General features: G+C 41.8%; 1 protein-coding gene across 2 annotated transcripts in view; it reads left to right on the plus strand.

Moving 5' to 3' along the window:
- Window positions 1–22,452, plus strand: part of LVRN (laeverin) — a 70,053-nt gene that overhangs the window by 41,601 nt on the left and 6,000 nt on the right. For both annotated transcript variants that reach the window (XM_008166671.4, XM_042854660.2), the window contains 10 exons: window positions 551–717; window positions 1,474–1,550; window positions 5,483–5,622; window positions 9,155–9,210; window positions 10,719–10,872; window positions 12,394–12,488; window positions 13,214–13,321; window positions 17,336–17,506; window positions 18,786–18,926; window positions 21,136–21,211. In XM_008166671.4, the coding sequence (XP_008164893.3) occupies window positions 551–717; window positions 1,474–1,550; window positions 5,483–5,622; window positions 9,155–9,210; window positions 10,719–10,872; window positions 12,394–12,488; window positions 13,214–13,321; window positions 17,336–17,506; window positions 18,786–18,926; window positions 21,136–21,211 (1,185 nt within the window). The remainder of the gene's footprint in view (window positions 1–550; window positions 718–1,473; window positions 1,551–5,482; window positions 5,623–9,154; window positions 9,211–10,718; window positions 10,873–12,393; window positions 12,489–13,213; window positions 13,322–17,335; window positions 17,507–18,785; window positions 18,927–21,135; window positions 21,212–22,452) is intronic.

A 22,452-nucleotide genomic window follows, 5' to 3' on the forward strand; every position in this document is an offset into this window, starting at 1 on the left:
CATAATGCTACACCAGAGTCTTACCTTAAGAATGGAGGATCATATTCTCATATGGCATAAATTGTTATAGGAGTATTGAAATCAATGGAGCTATGCCAGTTCCCACTAGTTGAGAATCCAGCCCAGAATCAGTTGTCAGGTGTTACATTATTTATTTAACTAGTTAGTTTTTATAGTGTCTATCTTATATTCTAGGTGCTTTACATAAATAGAATAAACAAAATCCCATACAACAAATTGTGTCTATCATTAACCATCCAAAGGTGCAAATATATTGAAATGAACAAGAGAAAGGTAAAGACTCAAGTTACAAGAATTAGAAATGTCATTACAATACTTTAGATTTCCCTAAAGAGTTGGGTCCTCTATAGGTTAGTCACAATAATGCTTTTTTTCCGGTTAGTTACAATGATTCTCAATATAAAATACACATGAATGAAGATTAAGCAGTTATAATTTCTCAAATACCTTATTATATCCCCCAGCGTGTTGCTGGGATCAGTATAAATAAACATTTCATAAATGTTTCTAATTCAGCCCTTTCTTGAAGGTTGTAGATGCACAGAATGAAGTTCAGTTGCCAGCATCAGTAAAAAAAATAATGGATTCCTGGACATGCCAAAATGGGTTTCCAGTTTTAACATTCAATCTGTCCACCGGCATTATCAGTCAGGAACAATTTTATAATAAAAGGACACAAAACAATACTACTTACAAGTATGTTTAGTTCATATTTTTAGCATTTAGCATACGTTTACCTTTTATTGCAGAAAAATATTGCATTAGCATATTATGTTTTGAACAGTTGTTTGTTTTTTCCCCTAGAATTGTCAAATGAAATCCATTGAAGGCATGAGTTTGAAGTGGTATTGCATGCAATTCCCTTTTCCAACAGATTATTTCCCCCTGGGTAGCAACTGTGCAAGGCCATTATGTGGCTGCAAAAGGCAGACACAGAGACCAAGATCTTCCAAAATGACTAACTCTAGTAGCAGTAGCTTTGGTGCCCTTTTGCAGAAGGCTGGTATGCTGCTCAGTGAGCATCCGGGGTCTCTTGCCTGCACAGAACTCTTTTTAGCAAACACGTTTCTGAAAAAAGGAGTTTTACAGGTGCCAGGAAGGGAATGAAGAGTTAAGAGTAATGAAATGAGAGAATGTAGAAGGATAAAATCACTGTTAGAAGAAGGAAAGTAATCCCCAGAGAAAGATTCTAGACTGAGGATCTGCCAAAGAACTATAGGCTAAATCTTGGCCCTATTGAATTTAAAGCCAAAACTCCATTTGATCTTCAGTGAGACCAGGAGTTGACCCAACTTGAGTACTAACATCTGAAAAGATATAGTGCATCAGAGAGGGGAAAGGGACAGCTGGAATTTTAAGAAATTACTTGCAATCTTATTCAACATCAGTTTAGAGCTTGTTTCCTTAAACTATAAGAATTAATTAAATTGTCCAATTTTGTTTTTTGTTAAGTAACACATGGATTGTTCCTATTTCTTGGATAAGAAATGGATCTGCACAACCCTTAGTCTGGCTAGATAAAAGTAGCAGTAAGTAATGTTTTTGTTCATACATGTAAAAAAAAACCCATGAGCTATATTTTGAATTAGATAAGAAAGGATAAAAAAATCAATAAAAACCTCCACATTAATCCGCTTTAGTTATATTGCATGTTAAAATAAGTACATTTTCAAATAAAGAAAAATGATGTGCAAAAATCTGTTGTAACTGTAAAAGTACTGTTTTAATCACACAATAGAATGGACATTGTGAGATTTCCATAACAACTAGAAATCTGCCATTTTGTACAGAGGGACAAACTCTGAGGTCCTATTCAGGTTTTACTCATTCCTTACTCAGGCTGCTTCCAATGACTTCAGTGGGAGTTTCTCCTGGACTGAGGAAGGACTTCAGGATTTGGCCATTATCAAAGGGTCATAATCATATAATACCTAAATATTGTAAATAACTCTGTGGAGTAACTCAAAATACCACATTTGTACATCTAAGCAAACTGAAAAAGTGCAGTTTCAACAATACATAATTTAATTTGTTTATATAATTTTAAAGGAGGAGCAGAATTAAAATTAATCTTAAAAAATGCAACTGCACATGCATCCTCAGTCATAAAAAGGTGCAATTCCTTTTCATGTTACTATTCTGCAATAAACAAGCACATTTAGAGAGAGATAAGGGTATAATCACTGCTACTTTAAACAAAAAGAAGCTTTATTAGATTATAGCCATTTGAAAAACCTAAATATTTGAAAGTTTGGACATTTTGAGTTAAGGTTCTAGAAACAGCCTTCATTCTAACCTTTACTCCACCACACCGTGAACCATCTATATGAGGCAGACACATGCTTCTTCAAAGACTTTTTTCTTTCCTCAGTACATAATAATGATAATATAATACACTGTATACCTATGTCAACTCTCCTCTGTCCTATCTTTGGAGTGGGTGTGGTAAGGTCAAAAGCTGTTTAATCTAATTTGAATAATGAGATATAGGGCTATCAAAGTGAGTATCTAGCCACAGGTGGGTGGAGGAAGCAGATAAACAAAACAGTATTTATTCACTCCACACTCGTACTTTTCAATTTAAAATTCAGTAAGCCACTGCATGAGTGACAAGTTAGCAAATTAGGGCTGATGCAGGAAAGGGGTGTTAAGTAGCAGTGCTCACTTTGAAGGTGCTATACTGAGTTCAGTGCTATGGATTAAACTTATTGTAGGATTAAAGAAAGGCTCCATTTCCTCACCCATCAACCTGTCATACATTCTCCTATGTGCAGCTCTTAGAATGACCAAAAATCCCCATGAATTAACGTTTGGAGCATCTGTCTGAAGAAAATAAAATACTGCACATATTCAGTACTCCCTTTAAAAATATTTTAACTTGTACTTGAAAACCAAATGTCTTCAAATCTATCAAAGTCAATAGGCCTCATTCAAGGCTACTTACGCACCAAGTCTGAAGTTTTAAAACAAAGCCAATTCTGATTTGCTGTACCAAAGTACAAAAAAAGGTGACTGAATATTTTCTTAAAAGGTTTTCTTAAAAACACTTTTTCGCACAAACCACTCAAATAGCTAAATTAATTGTGATGAAATTTCTCCCGCACTTACTCCCTTAAAATAGAAATCACTTCTAGGTGACACCAACTATAAAAATTTCAGCTCAAAAGTGTATCTTGGGAATAGTTTAGGCAGAGGGCACTCAATACAATCTGCTACTCTAGGTAACACTTCTGTGTGCTGCCTCCCACACTACTCAAATTTGGCCCAGCCACCTCCCTGTCATGATGGGGGGTGGGGTAGATTTGAGCAAGTGATGTTACAACCTGACACATGGAGTCACAGCGCTGCTCAAATTTGGCTCAGACACTACTTCGTCATGATAGAGGGGCTACAGCCCTAGGCAGCTGCCCAGAAATCTGCCACCCTATGCAGCTGTCTCGGTGGCCTATAGCTAGAGTGGCCTCTGGGTTTACACATGTGAAAGTAAGAGTTTAGGATGGAAGTGAAGTTTCAACTTTAATTGTAGCACTGTTTACTGTAATGGCATAACTATGCATTAGGAGTAAACTTTTAAAAAGCACCTACTTGACTTAGGAACCTGTTCTAAAATCTTTCACATGCTTCTTCCCTCCCTTTGTGTTTTATTTAGTGACAATGTTCAGGGCCCAATCCTGTAGTCCCCACTCACTCAAAACACCCATTTAAAACCTGATTCTGCAGTCCTTATTCCCATATTTATTCTGATACTACACCTCTACTCTGTTATAACGCTGTCCTTGGGAGCCAAAAAATCTTACCGCGTTATAGGTGAAACCGCGTTATATCAAACTTGCTTTGATCCGCCGGAGTGCGCAGCCCCGTTCCCCCAGAGCGCTGCATTACCACGTTATATCCGAATTCGTGTTATATAAGGGTAGAGGTGTACTTACATCAGTACTACTCCATGATCTTATCTAGACTAGGGAAAAAGATTGGATTTTTTGTTTTGTTTTTGTTTCTTTTAAATCAGGTTAGCTTAACTGCAGTTGAAATATTTGAAGCACCTTGTGTAGGTGCAGTTTTAACACCTTAAAATTGTTTTAGCTGCTCAAGGTCTACCCTAGACTCTGGCTAGCTAACTAGCTAACCACACTGTTTTCCTTGTCTAGGAAGACCCAGATGAGTACCAATGGCAGAATCAGGCCCTTGATGAGTGATCAGACTGTGTAAGAACTAAAGGATTGGGCCTTTTATTTACAACAAAACTATTTAATTGGATGTTTGCTACTGTTGCATAAGCTTACCCATTCTGCTGCCACCTCAATTGTTTAGATTTATATTTGAATGCTGATAAGGAGGCAATTCTAATCTAAGATAACAGTGATCCCTGTTATGGCTTGAAATAGAGCCCACAGTGGGAGCAGTGTGGAGGCACACTGCTCCAGGGAAAAGTCCAGAATGTATTGAGCCTCAGGTGGACACAGTTTCTCCCAGAGATCTTGGCACACAGGCAGAGCAAGTCTCCATCCATTAGGAGGACGAATCATTCATTCCACTATACTGCCAGCCAGGGCTGGTGCAAGGAAGTTTCGTGCCCTAGGCGAAACTTCCACCTTGTGCCCCCCACCTCACCCAGTTAACCCTGCCCCCCCGCGAGAGCTAACCCAGCCCGGGGAGACACCCCCCCCCCCGTGACAGCTAACCCTGCCCGGGGAGCCCCCCCGCCCGCACGGTAGCTAACCCCGCCTGGGGAGCCCGCCCCAGCTCACCTCGGCTCCGCCTCCTCCGCTGAGCACGCCGGTGCCGCTCTAATTCTCCTCCCTTCGCAGGCTTGCGGTGCCGATTGGAAGAGACTTAGAGCCGGGCTGTGTGCTCAGCGGAGGAGGCAGAGTGGAGGTGATCTAGGGCAGGGAGCGGTTCCCCTGTGCGCCCCGCCCCGTTATTGCGGGCGGCCCTCCCCGCGACCCTCCGCCCCAGCTCACCTCCACTCCACCTCCGCGGGCTTTTAGGCGCCCTAGGGGGCTGCCTAGTTTGCCTAAATGGTTGCACCGGCCCTGCTGCCAGCAAGCCAGCTCCTTTGGTCAGTGAAGGAGCAAGATGGGTCCATGGCTCTGCCTCCTCCCTGTCTCCTTTGTGAAGTGCCTTAAAGGGATAAGTTCTTGTATTCTGTTGGAACACAGAGAGTGCAATTGGGCCTGCTGCATGTGGGGGTCACCTTGTGCCCCCCCTCCCCGTACCAAATCAAGGGCCTGGCACAATCTGGCTCCACATGTGAGCTTGTAACTCATAAAATCTTGAGAAACTGGCTGAGCTCTTTTGCCTCATGCATAGTAGCAATATAATTTAATGATGTGGTGATGCACATGCACATATATCAGATTAAAACTGAGCCCATATTTCATAGCAGTGTATAACATTCTGCATACCTGCATTAGTGATTGGTAAAATGGTACAGCCTTTCCATTTTCAAATGTCCCTACAGAAATGTTTCCTGAAATGCAAATATCAGATTCAGAACATGACTGGATTTTGTTAAATATGAATATGGCTGGGTACTACAGAGTTAATTATGATCCATTACATTTGAAGAGATTAGCACAACTGCTTGAAAAAGACCCAAAGGTAAGATAACTTGTTTATCAATGATGTAAATAAATTCTATACAATCAATTTCTTATTGCAATCATTACCAGTAATTACTTTAACTGATAATTGAAAGCTAGGGCATCACATGCAAAGGGTTCAAATCTGTGCCCATTAAAGTTACTGACAAAATTCACTTTGACTTTAGTGGGAACAAAAGTGGGACTAAAATAGCTTTTCATTTCAAGTGTGTGCTGAAAATTTTTTCATTAACATAGAACCAGATTCTACCTGTAAAGCTGTCTTAATCAGCCCTGGAAGGATCTCCCACTATAAGGAGGTTCTTCCATGACTTCAAGCCATTACAAAGTCTTACCAATGTATGGGTGTTGCTGGGATTTACCTTCACTTTGAGCTGATGGAAAACATTCTGTCAGAACACTTTTCCATCAGAAAATGCTGAATCCACAGAAATGAATCATTCCACAGGAATGTGTTGATTCCATCAAAACTTCTGACGAAAATCTCCCTGACTCCCTGGGGAGTGGCCTCTGAGTCTGCTCAGCTCCTTGGGGACTTGGGCAGCCCTGAGAGGCAGCACCCTGGGGAGTTGGATAGCCAGGAATAGGGTGACCAGACGTCCCGATTTTATCGGGACCGTCCCGATATTTCCTTGTTTGTCCCGCGTCCCGACCGACGTGCGGTCGGGACAACCGGACAAACAAGGAAATGCCCCGAGCCTCGAGCCCGGAAGTGCTCGCGCCCCCCCCCCCCCTGCCCGGACTCCGCCCCCTCCTCCCCCGATTGGCTCCCTCCCCGAATCCCCGCCTCTTCCCCGGGCTCACCATTCCCCCTCCCTCCACAAGCGCTGGAGGGAGGCCCGGGAGACGCAGGGGAAGCGCGGGGCCGGGGTGAGTAACAGTCCGGCCTGGCCCCGAGCAGGCAGGACTCAGTTGGGTGGTTGGGAGAGGAGGGGGGCGACCCGCGGGGCCAGGCGACGGGGGAGGAAGCGGCCATGGCGCTCGGCGGCTCTGGAGCCCCCGAACCCCCCGAGCCGGGGCCTGCAGCAGCGCGTACGCTGGGCCCAGCCCCTGGCTAGGCACGTCTGGGCTGCCCAGCTGGTGCTATCCCGCGGCGGCCCCGGGGCGGAGGCATCGGCCGCCCAGCCCCGTTCGTTCCCCTGCGGGACGGGGGGGCTGGGGCCTGCTGCCCCCACTCCGGGGCCGCTGCGCGATAGCACCAGCTGGGCAGCAGCCCAGACACTGGCCAGGGGCTGGGCGCAGCGTGCGCGCTGCTGGGTCCCCGCAGCAGGCCCCGGCTCGGGGGATTCGGGGGCGCCAGAGCCGCAGCCGCGGAGTGCCATGGCCGCTTCCTCCCCCGCGGCAGTGGGAGCTGCAGCAGCGGCTGCTCCCGAGTCCCGCTGCCCGGGGGGGAGAACAACCGCCGCCTGGCCCCGCGGGCCGCCCCCCTCCTCTCCTTACCACCCGACTGAGTCCTGCCTGCTCGGGACCAGGCCGGACTCTTACTCACCCCGGCCCCGCGCTTCCCCTGAGTCTCCCGGGCCTCCCTCCAGCACTTGCGGAGGAAGTTTTTTTTTTTTTTTTTTGGCCCCGCCCCCTGCCACGCCCCCCCCACGTCACCCCCCCCGCGACGCCCCCCCCCCCACGTCACCCCCCCCCCCCCCCGCGTCCCGATATTTTTCTTTGGTGATCTGGTCACCCTAGCCAGGAACAAGCTGAAAAATTTCCATCGGGTTCTCCCAAAATGGAATTATTTTTAGAGTTTTTCCTCTCATGAAAAAATTCAATTTTTGGCAGGAGGGAAATTCTGTTTTCCAGCCACTTCTACTAATGTTATGCTAATCCCTGGTTGTCATTTCAACACCTTGTGACCATTGAAAGTTAATATAACTTAAGGCAATTTCATGCTGGTCTAATTTACATCAGAGAACTGGCTGAGCAAAGCTTGGACTCAGGATAAAGGGAGCATAGAGATGAGCTTTAAGGCACCTTTACATTCTGCCTCAATTGAGTTGCATGGTGTAGCCCAGCCCCGATGAATCACTTTTTAATTACAATGTTTAGAAAATGTAAAGACACGGCCACTGAAAATAGTTCAACAGGGCCAAATCAACCACTCTGCTTCTGCTACAAAGTATAGGAAATAATGGCCAATATTGGCATAGGAATGGGGAGACATGGAAAGGGGAAATGCCTCCTATTGGTATTGCTTTCTTGACTTTATGGAAACTGCTCTGGAGGAGTTGCAATGCAGGGGTATGGCAGGATTGGAGACAATAGGGCTGAGAGTACAGCCTCTCTAAGATGCATTCTTTTTCTTTCCTTCAAACCTGTATGGTTCCTGATCAAGCAAATTTTGAATGTCAGCCTAAACTTAGGTGGGCTCCCAATCTATGCTTTGAATCCTCTGTTGGCATTCATCATTGAGAAAATCCATGGGAACATGACGGAGCCATACTGCTATGCAAGCAGGAGAGAGATAAGCAGGGGCCAGGAGTTTTGACACAAATGGACCTGGACTCTGGTAAATGCTAGATTCACCTGGATTGCAGGAAATCCACAGATTCCTTGGACCAACCTCCCCACCCCCATGCAAGTTCTTTTGAGGCTGTTGGAGAAATTCTACCAAAGGAACAGTGTGAAATAAATTTGCAATTTAATTCCATTATACAGGTTTAACCCACAAAATTGCCCAATTAAGTTTATGCTAAGAGATATTATAGGCTTTAAATATTTAGAAGCTATTCCTGTAAATAGAAATAGGGAGGAAAAATACATGTGTAGAGGAGAATCATAGTAAGAGGGTGGGCAAGCTGTGCTCCTACTCCGCTTCCTGGTTGCAGAATTTGCATAATATGCATAAATGATGGCGGGATAGGTGTCTTTTCCACAGCTGCTGGATGCATAGTCTGTTTTGAACCAGAACCAGAAGCTTATAGTTTTTTTTACAGATTCTGGTTACAACATAAATAATCTTTGCACTCCACATAATCCAGTGCAGGATCAACCCGAAGATTTATTCAATGGAGAACAAAATTACTAACTGGAGTTCTGCCTATGGTCTCCTGTAGCCAGAACAACTCAGAATTCAGAACAAATGTAAGACACTCTAGTCTGGACTGGTGTGAGTACTTGATTATGAATTGGAGTCTCAAAAGGAAAAAAGTCATTGTCAAGATGAAGAAATCAGGATTTATTTTAGAAACTGTAGAGCTTCCTCACTTTAATTTGCAATATTGCACATACTTAAGAGGATTTTTCAAGCTTAGCAGTTCATTAGCTGTTGCAAATGGGTACCAGATGTAGAATTTTTTAAGTCTACATACACAGAAAAAATTGTTCTTAAAGGCACATTGAGTAAATTATTTCAGCTCAAAATATGGGACCAAATCCTGCCATCCTTACTCAGGCAAAGCTTCCATTGAAGTCTATAAAATTTGGCTTGAGAATAGACTGCAGGGTTTGTCCCAGACTTTCAAAACATAACTAAGTATGCTTTTCCTCAAAATGATATGTTTGATCTACTAACACCACATGAGTGCTTTCTGCAGGCTATTCCAGTCGTCAACAGGTTACATTTGATAGACGATGCTTTTACATTGGCACAGTGAGTATATTTTGAGTCTATGATAGAAAATTGTTATTAATGCACTATTACATGACACTGTTATACTTCACATTCCTATTATGACTTTGCTCCTTTGTCTCCATAAATACCCTGTAAAGAAGACAGACTTCATCAGGGAACAGTTTTAAAAAAAACCATTAAGTCATCTAGTCCATCCCCAGCCAGTGCAGAGTAGTTCCTTACAGTATCTTTGCTAACTGTTTGTCCCAGCTCATATGTTTCAAGCAGTTGAGCTGCCACAGTTTCATCAGGAGACTTTTCTACAAGCTAATATAGATCCCCATTAGGAAAATTTCTTGATGTTAAGCCTAAATTTCCTTTTTCTTACTTCATATCGTTGTTTCTAGCTATACCTCATTGTATTCAACAATTCCTTTCTGTTCCTGATAAGTAATCTTCCAACTACTTGTAGATGATTATCATGTCCTCTTTCATTATTGACACTGATAGAGACAGTTCAGGGGGGTGGGATTGCCCCGACAAGTGTTGGGATTCTGAAAAAAAAAAAAAAAAAACCACATATAACTTAACTTACCTGCACAGTTCCCTTCCTTCCCCCTCCCCATGGGAAAACTCCTTTAAGGGATATCCAAGTCCAGCTGCAGGTGGACAGTTTCATTGGAGCCATGCTGCCAGGAAGCTAAGGGAGCCCAGGAGTCAATGGTTGTCCCTGTGCCTCCAGCAGATACCTGAGATCCACAAAGGTATCAAAATCATTGTGGTCTATAGGTGGGCAAAGTACCCCCACAACACTGGAGGAGTTTGGAGGGAACTCTGTCAGGGGAACCTTAGAGTTTTCCTCCCCCCCCACTTTCTGTAGGTTTTCCCACCAGAGGGCACAGTCTGTAATAAGGAATGTGTAAAATGTGCCCCACACATATAGTTCTGGCGGGGCTTCCCATGAAGGGTTTTGGATGGGCCCTCTGCAAAAGAGTGAAGTTTAGCCTAAAGTATATTGGTGCCATTCTAATGATTAATTAATTAATTAATAATAATGTTTAAATATCCCTGAATTACCATTTAATTGTTTATGCTTTTCAAGTAATGGTTATTCCCCAAAGCAGTTTATAATGAAAATCTGTTGTTCGAATATTTTAAAAAGACCATAAATATTGTATCTCCAAAATGTTACTACATAAAAATATAGAGGGAATCTTCACTTTATCCTAGTGAGGATGTTAAGTGGCAGTAGCGGACACGGGCCTGATCCTGCCAACACACCTTAGTGTAGTGTGTGCTTAATGTTTTGAGTTAGTTGAGTAGTCCCATTGATTCTTGGTAACAGCACGTGGCTCAGCAGTATGTGTTTGCAGGATCAGACTCTTAAACTGGTCACTATTGTATTGTATTTATTCTCATTGTCTGTCTTCTTTCCTAGACCCCACAGTATCTAGATGTTTTTTCATCAGTTATCTAAATATACCGTTGTTGAAATGTGTGTTTAACTTGAATACCTATGCTCAGTTCTGTATTTTTTTTTTAAATAGGGCTGGATATATTGAGATTGAGGCTGCATTTGAACTAACAAAGTACCTTGCCAAAGAAGATGAAATATTTGTGTGGTATTCAGTACTGTCAAACCTAATACCTGACAATTTGGAAAATATTCTGAACAACTATGAATTATATCCCTTTTTAAAGGTATCATCTTTCTTTGTTACATATTAGACAGTTTAGACCATTTAAATGACAGGATCCTACATGAATCCTTTATAAATGCTCAAGGATGTACCACAAGGTACATTACTTTTTCGTTAAAATTTTGTTCAGCCCTTTTTTTTTCTTTTAAGAAATGGAAGCTAATTATTTGATTTGTCTATTAATCAGTCAAAAATACATGCACATGCATCAGTTTTTACAAAATGGGGGCCTAACAACCACCACTAGTTGTATGGAATGCAACTGTTTGCTTGCATAGCAATGCTTCTCCTAGAGCAGAGGTTCTCAAAGTATGGTCTGTGGACCACCAGTGGCTCCACTAATTAGGTGCCTGGACCCTGGAGAAGATGCACATCTAAGGTGAGGTGGTGGCCGCGGGAGGGGGCAGTGGGGTGAGAAGAGGGGGTGGGGGGAATTTGGGATGTGCAGGGCTGCAGCGGCCAGAGAAAGAGGTGACTTTGCCCAGCTCCAGGGCTGCAGCTGCCTGGGAGAGATGGCCTCCTTCCCAGCCTCAGCTCTGTGGCAGGGGAGAAACCCCCCTCCTTCCCAGCCTCAGCTCGGGGGCTGCCGCAGTGGGGGAGAGAAGGAGAGACACCCCCCCTCCTTCCCAGCCCCAGCTCGGGGGCTTCCGTAGTGGGGGAGAGAGGACACATCTATTGCATTAGAAAGGTAAGACTACTGATATTAAAATATGAGTTGTGTGCTTTTATTTGTAGAACAAAATAACATTTAATATTAAGGGTTTTTTTAATATAGCCCTTTTATCCAAAGCGCTTTACAATAGTTAGCTAACGGTACAAACAACATTTGGAAAGATCATTAAGTGGTCCACTGAGACCCTCAGCAATTTTCAAGTGGTCTGCGAAAAAAGAAGTTTGAGAACCACTGTCCTAGAGAACACACTACACCTGTGATTTGTAATGGCTTCCAGTTTGTTTTAACCTGTCATGTCCTAAATAGTTTAGGTACAAAATACTTCAGGCTGCCACTCTCCCTGTATGGTAACCAGATGAGATCATTTGAGGAAACTGAGCTAACAGTTCCCTTATTTAGTCCGCAATTCAGCAGGAACTTAGGCATGTGCTTAACTTTGAGTAGCGCCATTGACTTCAATGGGGCAAATTACATGCTTAAAGATAAATGTGATTAAGTACTTTGCTGAATTTTTAATATGGAGGAGGCGGGGGATTTTTCCAGTATCCTCTCTCTGGGACTTGCTTTCTTAGTTGTTCTTCCAGAGTCTGAGTTTAATCTTCATATCAAGTTCCAAAATTCATCTTTTCTTCCAGGGCTAAGGGAGCTGTAATGGAACACCTCTGTGTGAGTGGTTCAGGGAGAATTCTGTATTTTGGACATTGATTCCAATTTTTATGTTTTATTTAAATTTTGCATCTGTACCCAGAGTTCCAATTTTAAAATGATCAAAATAAATAAATAAGTAGAGAAAAATACAGCAATATCATATCTAAACGAAAGTAATTTCTCTTTCTCTTCTTTTAAAAGAAATATCTGTTAAAGAGAATGTTGCCAATATACCATTATTATGCAAGTATTATTCATCAAAATGTTGATGCTTTGGCAGATGACTATTTTGATCAGTAAGTATTTTTTTAAAAAAATCAAATTTGAAGTGATTTGATTTGATAAAGACTTTAATGCAAATTGAAAACAGTATGCAGGAAAGATATTTTAATTAATTTAAGTGTAACTGAAACATTATTATTAATAATGCAGTACCATAAATGTGCATGATATGTGAATTTTAAAATGAAATAGCAGCAACAGGATGGGCTGCCTGTTTTGTTATCAGGATTCGGGTTAGTAAATTTAGTACTAGAAAATGATTGTGATTTAACACCCTGGAGCATGATATCCCTGATCTATCCATAAAAATTTAGTATCATAGCTATTAGCAGGGCAAGTAGGTCCTCCTGCTCCTTTGTACCTCAGACCTGACCTAAAGGAACCACTTCTAAAGATTAAAGGTAGTTCAGTTTGCATGGCCATTGAATCTTAACATCTCTGCTGAGACATGACTGTTATAAAGATAGGGTCAGATCTCACAGCGGCAAGTGCAGTGTAAAAACATGGACAGATAGGTTTGTGGTGGGACTAGAATACATTTAAACCTTGCTAATCCCTACGAACATCTCTGTGCCATGAGACTGCTATTTGGTTATATTTTTATTATTGAACCTGCTGTTATTAGCAGACGACTTCCTGAGATACAGTGTCATTTGATAAAATTATGTTATAGTTAAAAATTATTCATTGGAATAATGCAAAATGTGTAATGTGTGTCCTTTTTTTACTTCCCTTCAAGAATTCATTTGGAAAAACTTATTAATACAGCATGTTGGCTGGGTCTCCAAGACTGTTTAAACCTATCTTCTGAACTTTACGCTAAGTGGATGGAGAACCCTGACAATGAGTAAGAATGATACTGTAATATTATAGATATGTATGTGTAAATCAGATTTAAATTTAACAGGCCGTTACATGGGCAGGTAGTGTAGGGGAGGTTCCTTGTATACTTCTCTTCTTCCTATACAGATTGGCAAGACCTAAATTGTAAAAACCTAAATTGATATAATATTTGGTGCTTTTTCAGGTAAACTTGACTTTCATGAAGGATGCAGATTGACTGCCCTGGAAATTGAACTCTGTCTAAGCACCAAAGAGGCAAAGTGCAGACAGGGCTGTGAAAGTATCCCTCAGCACTCTGTCAGTTTGCCTCAGTTCTAACCTCTGGTATTGTCTGCACCCATTTAATCTTTAGCTGAGCCAAACACTGCCAATTGTGGTGGCTGTTTGTGATGTGGGCACTTGCCCATACCAAATCATTTCATATGTGCTACTTAACAACTATTAATTGTAAACAGCTTTTAGCTATTACAGACCCAGGGCCTGATCAGGCAAAGGTTACTCTAAATTGGAGTGTCATTGATTTCAATGGGTCTCTAAGAGGGCGTGTAAGCAGCACATGACAGCTGTTGGCAGGACCAAGGTTCTAGGCAGGATTTTAATAAGCAATGCAGATGTACCATTCTGCCATGACATCCATTGTCCTATACAATATTAAGGTTGAAAATGTAAATGAATAAAAAGGCAGGCAATTCAAAAAGCAGGTTCCCACAGGGACATTAACTCTGTTACATTGCATACACTGTATATGTTACTGTCTGACTTTCACAGCTTCAACAGTAGTCTAAATTGTGACATATAGCATCATTGTGGGAAATTTTTACAGTTGTATATGACATTACTGTGGGGAGAACTTGACAGTTACAATGTTTTATTTTTGGTAGGTTTTTATTAAGACTGTTTAATATTTTAAAAACAAATAAATCCACAATAAGAACATATCCAGAAGCACCCTAAATGGATTTCACAAACTGAAATCAAAAGTGCATGTTGGACTTTTATGTAACTAAAGATGGCCTATATTTGTCAACAAAACCGTGTTAGAGTATTCCACTACAGAAAAGCCCATACGGCATATTGTAATTCTCACTTCTCTTTCCCTCCCTCTTTTCTTGTTTTTCTATGCAATTATGATAGTTTTGGCACTGGTGAGTCTATGTTCTGTTTATTATTCTTATCATTTTTATATTTTTATTTTACCTGTTATAGTATAGTTACTAAATGTGAACAAAAATGTTGTGGGCTATTATTTGAATCTATGTTCATATAATCAGATGGCTAAGTCAGCTGAACTTGTAGTATTTATAGTAAAGTTTTGTGGAGGAGTTTAAGTAGCTTTGTAATGACTGACCTCATAATAACATTTTTTTTAAAGGTAAACTGAAAAGCTTTAAAATGTTACTCACTATTTAGTATCCAAAACAGAATATTCTTATTATTGTGTAATGTCAGCTGTAAATACAGTAGTTAAGGATGCAAGATGATTTTAATCATAATCTCCTATTTTCAGTTGTTCATAATTAAGGCTACAATTTTGGCACAGAAATTTTTAGTAAATTTCACAGCAGAGGGGTCGGGGGGAAATAAATTATGGAAGGATGAGGATCACCAAGTAATGTATTTCTTGCTACGTGCACCTACACAAAAGCTATTAAGTAGCAAAAGCAGCTGTGGTTATTAATAAGGGTGAGGCTACGGTTGGGCATAAGTTGTAGAGTGAGCCCATCCCACACTTAACCTACAGTGGAACTCCTGTCCCAAGGTGCTGGGCCTGGCTCCTCACTTCAGGCATTGCAGTCTGGAGCACTAGGTTACAGCACCACTCAGGCTTGGCACCTCGACCCCTCCACAGATGGAGACAGAAATTGGATGGCTCAAACCTATTGGCACTGCAACCCATACATCAGGTCACAATGCTACTCAGCTGGGGGAGCGGGGGAGGAATCAAATCTGTTTTAATAGCCATTGCCAAGATTTCACAGACTTTATTCAAATTCATGATTTCCATGAGCTCTGTGACAAAATCAATGCCTTATTCATAATTTTTTGAAATATTCATCTTCCAGGCTGAAACTTTCCATGCTTAGTCTGAATCCAAAATCTCACTTTTTCAAAAGTTTGAGTTTCTGTTTTTGAGCTAGGTGGAGAAAAATATACTTGTTCTGATTTCATAATGAATAAGACCTTTCTTTCTTTGCACACAGTTAATTCACGTGACAGCTAGTCTTTAAATCTTCACATGTGGCCAGTCCTCACTAAGGAATGGCTGCTATCTATATTTGAAAAAACAAGTGCAATTATGAAGTGATTCAAATATGTTCACTACTAAGTTTTAACAAGAAAAAATAGCATAGAGGTGAGGAGGCTCCCTAAATTTCAGTTCATGGATTCCCCCCCGCACCCCCCAGATTGATCAATATTTAGGGAGGTACAATTTTTCTACACACTGAACTGGAAAACACACCAAACCTGTAACAGACACAAGATCTGCAGAGAAATCCTTTTGGGTGCTGACATAGTGCATTCATGCTACCCCCCAAGTTCCTTTTCTCCCACAATGCAGTCATTCTGCCATAGGCTGACAATATCATTATCTTCCATAGTGACATCCCCACAGGCTTGAAAGGGGATATTGCTATGGAGAGCAACCAACTCCCGATTCCTTTCTGCCTAGGCACGCTTCCTCCTGACCCATGGAGCTCCAATCAAGTGGACTTGGGGTAATGGGTTTTTATAGGATCTGTGGAAAGAGCACACTGTGGAGCCCCTGCTCCCCTCTTCCCACAGCCACCAGCCAATATCTTCCTGGTTTTTTTCTTCCTTTTACTCATGGGAGCAATATGGGCCTAACCTATTCCCTGTGGCATTGGAGAACTGTGTCGCATTGCAGCTCTACAGAGCTGTGTGCTGCACATGTGTATAGTGCTCTAGATAGACTCCCCTCTCTCCCCGCATTTTCAGAATGGTTGAAGTGCAAAGCCATGGAGCTGTGTAAAACAAAACGATATAACTCTATCATGCCAGAAGTAGGTTCCCTGCCCCATTGTTTCTCCTCAGTTATTTTCCTGTCCATTGTTTTCCTTTTTTCTGTTTTGCCCTATTCTTTTAGAACAAGGAAATGAAATTTAAAATTAGCATAGTCTTTTTTAATGGTAAGTAATTTAATACAGAGACATTAGGAAAATAGAATGTTCAGAGTCTTCTAGCAGTGGGCCCCTTCCTGCCATAGGGAATCAACCAAAAAATCCAGTTGATATAAAATGTTTGTAAAGTGCATAGAGATCCTCACTTGTATATGTTATTATTTCAGTAGAATAGTTAATATTGCTAACACCAAAAAGATATAGCACCCTGTGCTGTTTTAGTGTTAATGGCACTTTTGACTGTTGCAGAAGAAACACAAACATTTTCACTCTGGTCTCAGCATGTAAAATGTAGCAGTAGGTGAGCCCGAAGGTGTTTTGGATTTGGGTTTTGTTGCAAAATTCATCATCACTTTATAGGTACCACCCTCTGAAGTGTGGGTAATGGGAGACAATCTGCTGCATGGAGAGGCGACCATTCTTTTTCTTCATCTTGCATTCTCGAAACATATGACACTCTTCTTGAAATGGACAGTGTTTTCCTATCGCCTGCACTGCTGGGTTAGGCCCTTCCAAAAGGCCTTTCTGAGATGTTTTCATGCAAATTCATCACATTAGGATGTGACATCACCATATTGTGATGTGACACAAGGGTGTTAATTTTATTGGCTAATATGAACTATTTGCCCAGCCATATTAAAAAAGCTATTCAGTTCACCTTCAAGCATCACTGTTGTGGTAATGCTTGAATAATAAAATGTAAAAATGCAGTCCTCAACTCTAGTTGCTTTTCAGATTTTTGTTCTGTGTTTAGTGCTCTGTTGTGATTATTTTAGATTGTAATTGGTTAACATAATATATAACTTTCTGCCATATGTTAGCTGCTTGTTTTCATTTTATAGCAATATGGTGTCAACAACTATTATTCTATTTTACAGGATTCCCTTTACTATTAAAAGAACAATCTGTTGTTATGGTGTTGCAATGGGAAGTGATAAAGAATGGGACTTTGCATTGAAAATGTATAATCATAATAATTCCACAGAAATAGATAAGGATATAATGCTCTTTGCCATGAGTTGCACCAGAGAGTCATGGTTGCTTTACAGGTGACTTTGATCAAATTATATTTTTAATGTATTTAACAGTAAATCATTAATTTCTTGGTTTTAAGGGCAAAAATAGATATTAATTCAATAATAAGTTATCCATTGTTTAAAGTGCAGTCCTACTCCTAAAAATGGCTTTATAAACATTGCATTATTGAGACCATAATTACCATAATTATTATTTCTCAATGGCTTCAAAGAAAATCTGCTTAGCTTATAAGTAAAAATATAGTGAATCTGGATTCTGTGATCGTATATGTCCACTCTGCACCACTGAGAAGCACAAGATAGACAGGCAAGCACAGCATCTCTCTCTTATTGGGGTAAACTCCATTGATATAAAGCTTGCAGAGGCAGCATAGCTGCCTCCTGTGGCAGCCACTCCTCTGGCATGGGGGGCATGTCAGGAGATGGAAGGAGTATATTGGGGGTGAGGAACAGAAAAGACATGATAGAGCAGAGCATTGCTATGCTGATGCTCCACTTTTTTCTGCAGTCATTTAAGGACCTTATGCCACTTTCATATGTTAGAGCTTGTCCTCACCAGCTCTAACCAGTTCCAGGAGCTTCCCCTGGCTCCCTGATGGTCCTCTCCTCCCTGTGCCTGAGAGAGTGAGAATCCAATGCGTTTTTCCAAATGGCAGTCTGCAAAGTCACTTAGGAAGAGGAAAGTCAAAATAGGCTAATTCTGTCTCACAAACAGTAAATATTCTGCAATTAGAAATTAGTTAACAATCCTGTCTCTGGTGTGCAGCCAGAGAAAATTCAGGCGACCTACACCTGCCTTATGCACCTGTGCATGTAGCAGCTACCAGTGGAGAGCGTCTGAGAACACAGCTCCTTTGGCAGCCATGTTGCTCTGGAGGGTGAGAAGCATCCTTAGGCACTAGGGACTTAACAGAAATGCCACAGATCTCCTGGGTATCTTGACATACCCCATTGTGGCATGAAGGGTCCTGCTCCCTGCTCACTCTGCAGGAGGGCAAACGCCAACCTTGCTCCTGACAGGATGAGTCCATAGAAACTAAGAGTCCATGGATTTTATTTTTTTCCTGTGGAAGGGATAATTTGCCCCTAACATTTTCTGAGAAGTGGAAAGATAAGGAAAATGAATATGCCCATACTCTGTGCAACACTCTTTCTACATTGAGAAGGTAAACCCAGTAAGTAATGAACGGTTAATATTTATATTAAACATGATACTCTAACGATACAGGCAGCTCAAAAGGTCAATGTTTGTATTCTAAATAATGATATTTTTAATGTATTTTTCCAACAGATATTTGCAGTACTCACTCAACAATTCATTATTGTCTTCTGATAATATATCCATAGTCATTTCAAATGTGGCAGCTACTGAGATTGGCCAACGCATAGCATGGGAATTTGTAACAGAAAATTGGCTAGCTTTAAATGAAAGGTATGGTGAGCAACCAAATTATGTCGTTCAGCTTTATTTCTGCAGTTGTTTCTCTGACTCTCTTCTCTACCTTAAGTTTGAGCTGTAGAGCCCAGTGGCAGATTTTCTACTCCAGAGGTGCCTGCATTTCCATGGTGGTCTAAGTGATTCCTATATACAAAGGCTAGAATTATCAGAAGGGCTCAGCTTTCATTAAGGCACCAAAATAAGTGGCTGGATTTTCAAAGAGCCCAACAGAAGTATGTGTGTGTCCCTGTAAGTGTTTCAATGGGAGCTAAGGGGTATTGACCCGCTTTGAAAAATCTGGACCCTATTTTGGTGACTAAACGGGAGCTGAGCTTTTTGAAAATCTGGCCTCAGCTGTAAGATGGTGAGCATTTAAAAATCTGACTCATAGTGCAACCTTATAAAGTGCTTTGTGGCGAAAAACATTATAAAAATGTGAGGTTTTACTTATTGTTAAATAGCATGCAAACTGGTGTACTCCAGAGTTCTATATATTCCATACAACACAAATATTTAAATCGGAAGCACTGGAAGGTAGTTGGCTCCTATAACTCATTGGTAAGAGTAGGAAAGGGTATGGCCCAGATATTGTGGCAGGAGAATGGCCAGTCATCTAGGAGTGAGATGTTGGGAGCAGATAAAAAAGGAAGGATTAGTATGTATGTGGTATGATTCTGGAAGCAAGGAGAACAAACCTCCTCTGTTCAAAGAGTGGTCAGACATGGGGGGGGGGGAGGGTAAGTGGGCAGGAAGGCTCTTGGATCAGATGACATGGGGAGAATGGGGGGCATGTCAGGAGATGGAGGGAGTATATTGGGGGTGAGGAACTGAAAAGACGTGATAGAGCAGAGCACTGCTATGCTGATGCTCCGTTGTTCTGCGGTCATTTAAGGACCTTATGCCACTTCTATAAGTTAGAGCTTGTCCTCACCAGCTCTAACCAGTTCTGGGTGCTTCCCCTGGCTCCCTGATGGCCCTCCATCCAAACTTTCAGATGGAAAATGCTATTGCTCTTTAGTTTTATCCATCATGGGTTTATCAAGGCTATCAATATAATGGTTTAAGACAATACAGGCTTCCTGTATATGAATATGAAACTTTCCAGTTCAGCCTCTTTACAGAGTAAAGCCTGGGACAAATTGTATGGCAAACATGCAGTCAGTTTTTATACAGTAGGAAAATGCATTCTTATTTGGAAATGTTAGATGCTTGCATAGGGGAATCCTGCATGGCATAAAGCTGGGATAGCTTCATCTACACAACGTGCTCCTAGCCTCCCCAGCATAGGAGGTGAAACAACAGTGGGATGGGATGTGGTTATATCATCTTGCACTCCTACTAACCCTGGCTGGCAGAATGGTCCCAAGAGGACCATTACTGTGGTATAACTTAGAGCAGCCATTTGATTTTGTGTGTTTGCAACATAACTTAGCCCCTAAAGATAACCCAGTTTAGGGCCAGTTGTGGCAGCTTTTGCCACCACAACCTGTCCCCTGGCAGAATTTGTGCCACTGCGGATCACTGCATGGTTATACTGATGTGAAAGCTGCTGTGAATCTGGTTCATCCCTTTCAAATGAAACCACTGCCAATAGGAATACACTGAGATACCTGAAACTACATTTTAATCCTATCAGGCCAAATGATGAAGGGGGCATAACTCCCATTGAATTAAATGATTATTTAACCTGCTTACTCCAGGCCTGGATAGAGTCCCTAGTATCTTTTATATCATAATATGCCATGGCTCTGATTCAATACATTGATATTTCTCTTCCTCCTTCAAACTCTTGCACCTGATTATTTGCGTGTGACTGACAATGGATGAGCATATTTCTCTAGTCTCTTCTAACTTGATTATGATTTTTAGCTGTGTAAAAATGGCAGAGTTTACCCAATTAGACAAGTCAGAGTGAGAGCAAACCTTTTACAGAAAGGAAAATTATTTGTAAACTGCACTCTGCATCTGGCATAGATATCTGCCTCACTAATTTAAACTCTGAGAATATTTCTTTAAATTGAGGGGGAGGGGAAAGAGGAGAGAACTCTGACTACTAAATTTCAGTTTAGACAATAGTTTCAACATAATAATACATTAGGCTTGGCGAATATGCTTGCAGAAGAGGAATGCAGGCTGATGGCATATTTACCAACATATTATCAAAATGCTTCTCTTCCTGACTGATATTTATATTACTTTACAGGCATAGGAATGGAATACTACAGAAATTATTGAGAGTTATGGAAAACTTTGTCAATACAGACTTACAGATCCAAGAAGTAAGTTACTTACATGCCATTGGATAAATAACTAATTTAAACCTTGCTGACAATTTGTAAATAATTTTTTTTAATTACATATTTCTAGGAAAGCATGAAATGTATTGAATAAATATATGGAAACTCAGTGTGGTTTTTGTTGAGACATAGAGATGGGGTGCAACCAGAATTTTCCTAATGTACCCAACCCAAATCCCTCACTGCCTCTTCACCCAGACCTGTTCTCCCCCCTGCACCTAGCTCTACACACAAACCCCTCCTGCTGCCCCATACCCATATTGCCATGCCCCCAGCTCAAAGTTCTCTCCCCTACACCCCGCCCCATGCTCTTACTCAGTGAGGCACCATCCTCATCAGGAGGCAAACTGTCGTGGGAGCCCTTGGGCCCCATCCTCCTCCTTCATATCAGCTTCTTAAGGAAGCACCAAAAGCCCACATTTAATCCTTCAACTTTCCTGAGGGTGTCCAGTTCCCCCTGCTCTACTTCTCCCTGGGGGGTGGGGCTGCCTAGTGCCCATAGGCACCAGAAGGACTGCAAAGAGGGGAGAGCCAAGCAGGTGCACTGTGTTACAGAACCACTCAAATTTGGCCTGGCCACCCTTCAATCCTGACTGAGGGTGGGGACGGCAGGACCAAATTTCCAACTACAGTCAGAGGCCAAAGGCAAGCCTGGGTCCCCTAACCCTCCTCCCACATTGCAGCTCTGCACAGAGATCAGTGATTTTTAAAAACTTACAACCATGTGTAACCCACACACCTCCTGGGTGTGGTGTTCTGTCCCATCTAGTGGCACAGAGACCACTTAGAGAGAGTTAAATGAGTCTACTCTACAGCCTTAGCTAACAGCCAGTTGGCTTTTAGCTCATGGGGTAGAGGCTCATGCACTACGCTCCAGAGGTCCCACATTTGATCCCACCCACTGACGACTGGGGTCTGTTGATGTTACAAATGCACAAGAAATAAACTTACTAATGTGCACCCACAGTTTCACCCCCCAGTCAGAGGAATGCCTGTGCAAATGGTAGTTAGTTACCACTGCATGAATGTTTGTACAATTTGTACAAATGATTGTGGCAGTCTCCTTGCCCAACTCATTCCACCATCCTCCTGGCTCCCAGTCTCTTTGTCCAACCAGTCCCAACTTCCCCTCACCAGCTGCACTCCCATTCTCCTTGCTCCACCTCCCTTTCTTACCCCTGGCTCCCAACTCCAGCCTTCCTGCCAAACAGTCGGAGAGCCTC

This window comes from Chrysemys picta, chromosome 6 (assembly GCF_011386835.1).
Source record: "Chrysemys picta bellii isolate R12L10 chromosome 6, ASM1138683v2, whole genome shotgun sequence".
NCBI classification, from domain to species: domain Eukaryota; kingdom Metazoa; phylum Chordata; order Testudines; family Emydidae; genus Chrysemys; species Chrysemys picta.